Raw genomic sequence first — 9,039 nt, 5'->3', positions numbered from 1 at the left:
TGGATCTAAGAATCCCCGTCCCTTTAATAGACAATTTATTTATCTGGCTAGGGGGGCGAACGTAAAAACGCCCTAGCATCTGGCATTCATTCGACGCATGGAAGATATCCCTTATTGGGCACAGAAGCCAAGAGGTCCAACATTTATGGGACCGGACACTGCTTAACAAACGTTCGAAATTTGGAGAAGAACCTGCCTTGCAATGCCGAAGACAACACTGTGCGCCGGACTCATCATCATTGAAGCCTGGTTCGGGGGCTACTGAGGGAGTCCTGGATTAGGGGGTCTCCGGATAGCCGGACTATATCCTTTGGCCGGACTGTTGGACCATGAAGATACAAGATTCAAGACTTCGTCCCGTGTCCGGATGGGACTCTACTTGGCGTGGAAGGCAAGCTAGGAAATACGGATATGTATATCTCCTCCTTTGTAACCAACCTTGTGTAACCCTAGCCCCCTCTGGTGTCTATATAAACCGGAGGGTTTTAGTCCGTAGGATAACATACAATCATACCATAGGCTAGCTTCTAGGGTTTAGCCTCTCCGATCTCGTGGTAGATCAACTCTTGTACTACTCATATTATCAAGAATAAATCAAGCAGGACGTAGGGTTTTACCTCCATCAAGAGGGCCCGAACCTGGGTAAAACATCGTGTCCCCTGCCTCCTGTTACCATCCGCCTTAGACGCACAGTTCGGGACCCCCTACCCAAGATCCGCCAGTTTTGACATCGACAACAATGAATTCTCAAGTCATGTATATGACGATGATGGAAGTTGCATGGCAATATATCTCGGAATGGCTATGGAAATGCCATAATAGGTAGGTATGGTGGCTGTTTTGAGGAAGATATAAGGAGGCTTATGTGTGATAGAGCGTATCGTATCACGAGGTTTGGATGCACCGGCGAAGTTTGCACCAACTCTCGAGGTGAGAAAGGGCAATGCACGGTACCGAAGAGGCTAGCAATGATGGAAGGGTGAGAGTGCGTATAATCCATGGACTCAACATTAGTCATAAAGAACTCACATACTTATTGCAAAAATATATTAGCCATCGAAACAAAGTACTACGCGCATGCTCCTAGGGGATAGATTGGTAGGAAAAGACCATCGCTCGTCCCCGACCGCCACTCGTAAGGAAGACAATCAATAAATAAATCATGCTCTGGCTTCATCACATAACGGTTCACCATACATGCATGCTACATGAATCACAAACTTGAACAGCAGTATTTCTACAATCCACAACTACCCACTAGCATGACTCTAATATCACCATCTTTATATCGCAAAACTATTGCAAGGAATCAAACATATCATATTCAGTGATCTACAAGTTTTATGTAGGATTTTATGACTAACCATGTGAATGACCAATTCCTGTCATCTCTCTAAATAGATATAAGTGAAGCAAGAGAGTTTAATTCCTTCTACAAAAGATATGCCCACGCTCTAACAAATATAAGTGAAGCAAAAGAGCATTCTACAAATGGCAGTTTTCTATGTGAAGAGAAACAGGCAATCCAAACTTCAACTGATATAAGCGAAGCACATGAAGCATTCTATAAAGCCATACTCAAAAGATATAAGTGAAGTGAAATGAGCATTCTATAAATCAATCAAGGACCATCTCATACCAGCATGGTGCATCAAAGAAAAGTGAAAACTAAATACAAAAGATGCTCCAAGATTTACGCATATCATGTGACGAATAAAAATATAGCTCCAAGTGAAATTACCGATGATCGTTAGAAAAAAGAGGGGATGCCATCCGGGGCATCCCCAAGCTTGGTTGCTTGGGAGTCCTTGAATATTTACTTGGGGTGCCTCTGGCATCCCCAAGCTTAGACTCTTGCCACTCCTTATTCCTTCATCCATCGTGATCTCTCCCAAAACTTAAAAACTTCAATCACACAAAACTCAACAGAAAGCTCGGTAAGATCCGTTAGTACAATAAAGCAAATCACTACTCTAAGTACTGTTGCAAACAAATTTATATTTTGTTTTTGCATTTTAGCTACTGTAATATAACTTTTCCATGGCTTAATCCACTGATATAAATCGGTAGTTTCATCAAAAGAAGCAAACTATGCATCAAAAACAGAATCTGTCTAAAACAGAACAGTCTGTAATAATCTGAACATTCACCATACCTCTGTTTCTCCAAACATTCTACCAAAATTAGGACAAATAAACAATTTATATAGAAATATAGTGCAAAAAGTTTCAGAACCATTTGATGTTCCAGCAAAAAATGTAAAATCGCGCGCTACAGCCAAAGTTTATGTCCTGCACCGTACAAACCAACAAGTAATCTAAAACATCCTAAAGGCAAACCTTCGCACATTATTTCCATAATACAATGGAATTGTACAAGGGAATAATTATTTTTCTTGAAAATTTTCTGTAATCAAGATTCACAAAGTTTCCGCGAGCATGAACAAAGTTAAAGGAGCTCCCCCACTTCAATCATGCTTGTCTCTCTCACTTTCACTTTCCTTTTTTGAAAATTTTTTGGGTTCCCCTCTTTATTTTTTTTGTTTTTAAACTATATGAAAGCACTCAACAGAAATAAATGACTCTCTAAAACTTCTGGGTTGTCTCCCTGGCAGCGCTTTCTTTAAAGCCATTAAGCTAGGCATATGGTGCTCAAGTAATGAATCCACTCGGATCCCAAGGTATATCAAAGCCAAATTTAATTAACAATGATTTGTAATTTAGTAGTGAGCACAAAGTAACATATATCAAGCAATGACGAAGTCTAACTCTCTTCCTATGCATCGGCATGTCATACAAGAACAATTCATGCACATCAAGTAAAGGCCAATACATATCATAAGCAGTTTCTTGCAAAAAAATCGTGTTTGAAACATAAAGAGGCAGAGATGTAGTTCCTCTCTCATAATAATTGCAAGTAGGATCAGCAAGCACATGCATATTATATCTATCAAAATCATCATGTGTAATAGTAAAATGCAACCCATCAATATAATCCTTAATAAGGGTAAACTTCTCCGATATAGTGTAGCTGGGAGAATTCAAAAAGATAATAGGACTATCATGCGTGGGTGCAATAGCAACAATTTCATGTTTAACATTAGGAACTATAGCAAGTTCATCTCCATAAGCATAATTCATATTGGCATCTTGGCCACAAGCATAGCAAGCATCATCAAAAAGGGATATTTCAAAAGAATCAACGGGATCATAACAGTCATCATAGCATTCATCCTTCGGTAAGCATGAAGGGAAATTAAACAATGTATGGGATAAAGAGTTGCTCTCATTAGAAGGTGGGCACGGGTGATCAATCCGCTCTTCCTCCTTTTGTTCTTCGCTCTCCTCCTCATCTTTTTCATCCAATGAGCTCACAATGTCATTAATTTCTTCTTCCATAGACTCCTGCAAAATATTAGTCTCTTCTTGGACAACAGAGACTCTCTCAATAAAATCATCAGTATCGGAATTGAATTCATAATTATCATAGCAATATTTAAGGATAGCTAAATTTTCAGGTCTATAAACTGAATCATCAAAATTTTCACACTCTTTAAACAAAGATTCAATTTCATAAGCACCCATAAAAGCAACAAATTCTTCTATTAGTTCCACATCATAGTAGTCATATATACCATTAGCATAAGAAGCCAAGGTTTTATCATCATTAAATTTGTATGAAAAGGGAAGGTGTGGAGCCTTCATCCTAGAGCAACAAGTATAATCATATCTCAAGCATAGTTCCCGAGCATACCAATGCAACATATGAATTTGATCCCATAATAGTTTCCCTTTTTGAGTCAAGCAATAATCCCTAAAGTATTCATGTTGATCCAACGTGTCTCCCAATACATAATTGAATGGGGTTTTCTCAGGATTATCAAAGTAGTACATAATATTTTTCACATAACCAGCAGCAAGGGTTTTAGGAGGTTCCCCATCTCCATGAGTAGCAGGTACACCTAATTGTTTTGGTATTTCATGTTCCATATCCATAACTAAAGATAGAGAACAATTTAGACTAGCAAATAAAAATTACTTAGTGATAAAGCAAACAAGCACACACGAGAATACTCACCCCACGCTATGGCTCCCTGGCAACGACGCCAGAAAAAGGTCTTGATAACCCACAAGTATAGGGGGTCAATTGTAGCCTCTTTCAATAAGTAAGAGTGTCGAACCCAATGAGGAGCTAAAGGTAGAACAAATATTTCCTCAAGTTCTATCGACCACCGATACAACTCTACGCACGCTTGACGTTCGCTTTACCTAGAACAAGTAAGAAACTAGAAGTACTTTGTAGGTGTTTCTGGATAGGTTTGCAAGAATATAAAGTGCACGTAAATAAAAAGTAGGGGCTGTTTAGGTAAAGAAGCAATAAAGTTAGTATAACAAGTGTGGAAAAGTGGTGGTAGGAGTTGTGAAATTGTCCCTAAGCAATTGACTACTTTACTAGACCGATAGCAAGTTTTATGTGGGAGAGGCCACTGCTAGCATGTCATCCCTGACTTGGAATTCTATGCACTTATGATTGGAACTGTTAGAAAGCATCTGCAACTACTAACGTTCATTAAGGTAAAAGCTAACCATAGCATTAAGATATATTGGTCCCCCTTCAATCCCGTATGCATCAATTTCTATGCTAGGCTGAAGTTTCTGCCACTCTTGCCCTCCAATACATAGTCCTATCAACATACAACTAACCCTATGGTGTGATCCACGCGCGCGCTCATATGATGGGCACCAAAGGACAGCAACATAACCACAAGCAAATTAAATCAATCATAGCAATTCATCAAGCACCGATAGGACAACAAAAATCTACTCAGACATCATAGGATGGCAACACATCGTTGGATAATAATATGAAGCATAAAGCACCAAGTTCAAGTAGAGGGTACAGCGGGTTGCGGGAGAGTGGACCGTTGTAGATAGAGGGGGGAAGGTAATGGAGATGTTGGTGAAGATGACAGAGGTGTTGGTGTAGACCGCCGTCACACGATGATGGCCCCGGCGGCGTTCCGGCGCCACTGGGAGAGAGGGAGAGAGAGCCCCCTTCTTCTTCTTCTTATTTGACCTTCTCCCTAGATGGGAGAAGGGTTTCCCCTCTGGTCCATGGCCTCCATGGCATGGGAGGGGCGAGAGCCCCTTCGAGACTGGATCTGTCTCTCTGTCTCTCTCTGTTTCTGCGTTCTGGGATTCTGCCCTTTCATCGTTTCTTATATATCCGGAGATCCGTAACTCCGATTGCATTGAAACCTTTGCTCTGATTTTTTCCGAAAGTTAGCTTTCTTGCGGCTGAAGAAGAGCAGTAACCTCCTTACGAGTGGCTCCCTCGGGCACCGTCTCGCGTTGATTTTCTTCCCATATTTCACATATATTCCAAAAATAATCCCCGTTCGTTTTTATCCCGTTTGGACTCCGTTTGATATGGATTTTCGGCGAAACAAAAAACATGCAACAAACAAGAACTGACACTGGGCACTGGATCAATATGTTAGTCCTCAAAAATAGTATAAAAAGTTGCCAAAAGTATATGAAAGTTGTATAATATTGGTATGGAACAATCAAAAATTATAGATACGACGAAGACGTATCAACTGGCAACTGGCAAGCATGCCATGGCTCTGGTAAGCTGCCGGGCTCACCGATGCCGGAGTATCCAGACACCCAGGAGTTAGACACCGTCAACGTTGATGCTCTTGAGAAGGATTGTCAGCACGTTCCTGTGTTTGATAGGAAGAGGAAGCGGGCAAGCTTCATGGAGGAGGAGCTGAGCGTCTTCAACAGCATGACTGAGGCAGTGAAGGAGGTTGCCACCGCCATCAGGGAGAGCAAGAGTGTGGCCGTCCACCCTAAGCTCTACAACACCATCATGGATCATATTGGCTTCAGCCCAGAGGCTCTCATGGTGGCTCTCAACCACCTGCTGGACAACAAAGCCTAGGGTGTTGGGTTTGTTGCCATGGGAGCGGACCACAGGGTGCTCTGACCGAAAGACCTGGCTGGGCAAGCACTACTACTAGTGCTGCTTCTGCTGGTGGCGACGGCGTGCATGATGCTCGACGGCGATGGCAACAAGGACGACGATGACGACATATATTTTGTGTAGTTAGGGCTTGAAAACAATTTTAGGGTTTGTATATTTTGGTGAGGTGGTATATACTAACCCCTCACGGTGATCCCTGCGGTGATCACGAACTTGCGGTGGTTGGATGACACCCTCTTTTAGATGTGGTGGTAGGATGATACCAAAGTAGTGCTAGGTTGAACTTTGTTATGGTCATGCATGCTTACTAATGCTCTTCTGCTCCATTGCTTGCTCCTAGAGTTCTTCATTGCTTGATGTTTGTGTGTTCTAATGCTTGTTGCTTGAACTTATTGCTTGTTTGCACTGCCGAGCAAGTGGTATGTGGTGTTCGAAGGTAGGGTTTCAGGGGTTTACAGTTCATGAGAAGCTTGCAACAAACAAGTTTCAAGGTACAACGACAACAACCACAGATGAGGGTTTAAGACTAGACAGGCGGCAGAAGATGCCTACTCCAAATATGTGCGAGAGTATTCATGCAACAAGGTTGAGGTTGGCAAGAAGGTGTGTCGGCCGTTAGGACTGAAGAATTTCGTCATCTTCGTCCAATTCATCGTCATAGCAGTGCTGTGGCGTTGGTGTGTTTGGTGTGATCGTGTGAAAGGTGTAGTAGTATTGGTAAGCTCACCAAGTAGGGTACAAGGTGAGCACAACTCTATGCTCGTATGTAACCAAACAACGTGCACCCATGTGAGTACATACAATGCGAGCAACCAAACACGGTACGTGAAGACATCGCTACGATGCAGGAAGAGGACATACAGACAACCAAACTAAGTGGATATATTGATTTTAGCCTACAATTGCTCAGTCAGGCCCAACTGAAATAAGTATGCAAATGGATAAAAAACAATGCAGGTCCTCCAGATGTATGCGGCCGGCATGCGGGTGTTTTCAACCACCAGGAACAAAAAGAGCAACAAGCAACCACAGGGGTGTGTCCCACACGTCAAGCTCGTAGGAATGAATATTCACTGGCAGGTAGGCCCAAGCAGAAACTGAACGGGTTGGCTACCGGCGCTGCTGCCGTCTCGCCTATAAATCCGTCCGCTCCGTTTGCACCTCCATCTCGCGCCGCGCCTCTCAGACACCTGCACCTGCCATTGCTCCTTGAGCAGAGTAGTCATAAGGCAAGGGAAGCAAGGCGGCCGAAGATGTCGACGTGCGCCGCGAGCCTGGCGCCGCTGCTGGGCACGGCGGCGGCGAACGCGACGGACTACCTGTGCAACCAGTTCGCGGACACCACCACGGCGATCGACTCGACGTACCTGCTCTTCTCCGCCTACCTGGTGTTCGCCATGCAGCTCGGCTTCGCCATGCTCTGCGCGGGCTCCGTCCGGGCCAAGAACACCATGAACATCATGCTCACCAACGTGCTCGACGCCGCCGCCGGCGCGCTCTTCTACTACCTCTTCGGCTTCGCCTTCGCCTTCGGTACGCCCTCCAACGGCTTCATCGGGAAGCACTTCTTCGGCCTCCGTGACGTTCCCCAGGTCGGCTTCGACTACAGCTTCTTCCTCTTCCAGTGGGCCTTCGCCATCGCCGCGGCCGGGATAACCTCCGGCTCCATCGCGGAGCGGACGCAGTTCGTGGCCTACCTCATCTACTCGGCCTTCCTCACCGGCTTCGTCTACCCTGTGGTGTCCCACTGGATCTGGTCCGCCGACGGCTGGGCCTCCGCCTCCCGGACGTCGGGGCCGTTGCTCTTCAACTCCGGCGTCATCGACTTCGCCGGGTCCGGGGTTGTCCACATGGTCGGCGGCGTGGCCGGGCTCTGGGGCGCGCTCATCGAGGGCCCCCGCATTGGGCGGTTCGACCACGCCGGACGAGCGGTGGCGCTGCGCGGGCACAGCGCGTCGCTCGTCGTCCTGGGCACCTTCTTGCTGTGGTTTGGCTGGTACGGGTTCAACCCCGGCTCGTTCCTCACCATCCTCAAGTCCTACGGCCCGCCCGGCAGCATCCACGGGCAGTGGTCGGCGGTAGGCCGCGCGGCCGTGACGACCACCCTCGCCGGCAGCACGGCGGCGCTGACGACGCTGTTCGGGAAGAGGCTCCAGACGGGGCACTGGAACGTGCTGGACGTCTGCAACGGCCTCCTGGGCGGCTTCGCGGCGATCACCGCGGGGTGCTCCGTGGTGGACCCGTGGGCGGCGATCATCTGCGGGTTCGTGTCGGCGTGGGTGCTCATCGGGCTGAACAAGCTGGCCGCCAGGTTCAAGTTCGACGACCCGCTGGAGGCGGCGCAGCTGCACGGCGGGTGCGGCGCGTGGGGCGTCATCTTCACGGCGCTGTTCGCGCGCAGGGAGTACGTGGAGCAGATCTACGGCGCGCCGGGGCGGCCGTACGGGCTGTTCATGGGCGGCGGAGGGCGGCTGCTGGGCGCGCACGTGGTGCTGATCCTGGTGATCGCGGCGTGGGTGAGCTGCACCATGGGCCCGCTGTTCCTGGCGCTCAACAAGCTGGGGCTGCTGCGCATCTCCGCCGAGGACGAGATGGCCGGCATGGACCAGACGCGGCACGGTGGGTTCGCGTACGCCTACACCGACGAGGACTCCAGCAGCAGGCCGGGCCGCGGCGCCGGCGGCAGCGTCGGAGGGTTCATGCTCAAGTCGGCGCAGACCTCGCAGGTCGCGGCCGACGCCACGTCCCCGAGCAGCTCGGTCTAGTGATTTATATATGCTGTAATAACGGATACACATATTTCATACACGGGAAATGTTTAAAAACAGGCGGATGATTTGTTGGTTTGATCAGCCGCCTCCGGGGCCGTTCGATCGCTGTGGCGCCGAAGCCTCTTTCTAGCCGCATGCAAAGTCAGCCCACCTTTCCCGCAAAAAAAAAAAAAAAAAAAGTCAGCCCACCTACGTGACCGCGTAGCCCTCGTAGTAGCTAGACGCGCGCCTGACTTTTTTTCTTTTCTTTTTGCCGTGGTTGCGTTCCGTGACTGTCTAA

General features: G+C 47.1%; 1 protein-coding gene across 1 annotated transcript; it reads left to right on the top strand.

Annotated features, from left to right (window-relative positions):
• Positions 1 to 7,168: 7,168 nt before the first annotated feature.
• On the top strand, positions 7,169 to 8,815 carry LOC543133 (ammonium transporter 1 member 2). Its single transcript, XM_044547578.1, has one exon. It carries the CDS (start codon positions 7,242 to 7,244, stop codon positions 8,751 to 8,753), a length of 1,512 nt encoding a protein of 503 aa, XP_044403513.1. The 5' UTR covers positions 7,169 to 7,241; the 3' UTR covers positions 8,754 to 8,815.
• Positions 8,816 to 9,039: the final 224 nt, after the last annotated feature.

The sequence above is a fragment of the Triticum aestivum genome, chromosome 6A, assembly GCF_018294505.1.
Source record: "Triticum aestivum cultivar Chinese Spring chromosome 6A, IWGSC CS RefSeq v2.1, whole genome shotgun sequence".
Taxonomy (NCBI): Eukaryota; Viridiplantae; Streptophyta; class Magnoliopsida; order Poales; family Poaceae; genus Triticum; species Triticum aestivum.
This window is presented reverse-complemented; position numbering and strand designations above follow the sequence as displayed.

Coding starts and splice junctions, on each gene's coding strand:
- LOC543133 (XM_044547578.1), top strand. CDS start 7,242: ATGTCGACGTGCGCCGCGAGCCTGGCGCCGCTGCTGGGCACGGCGGCG.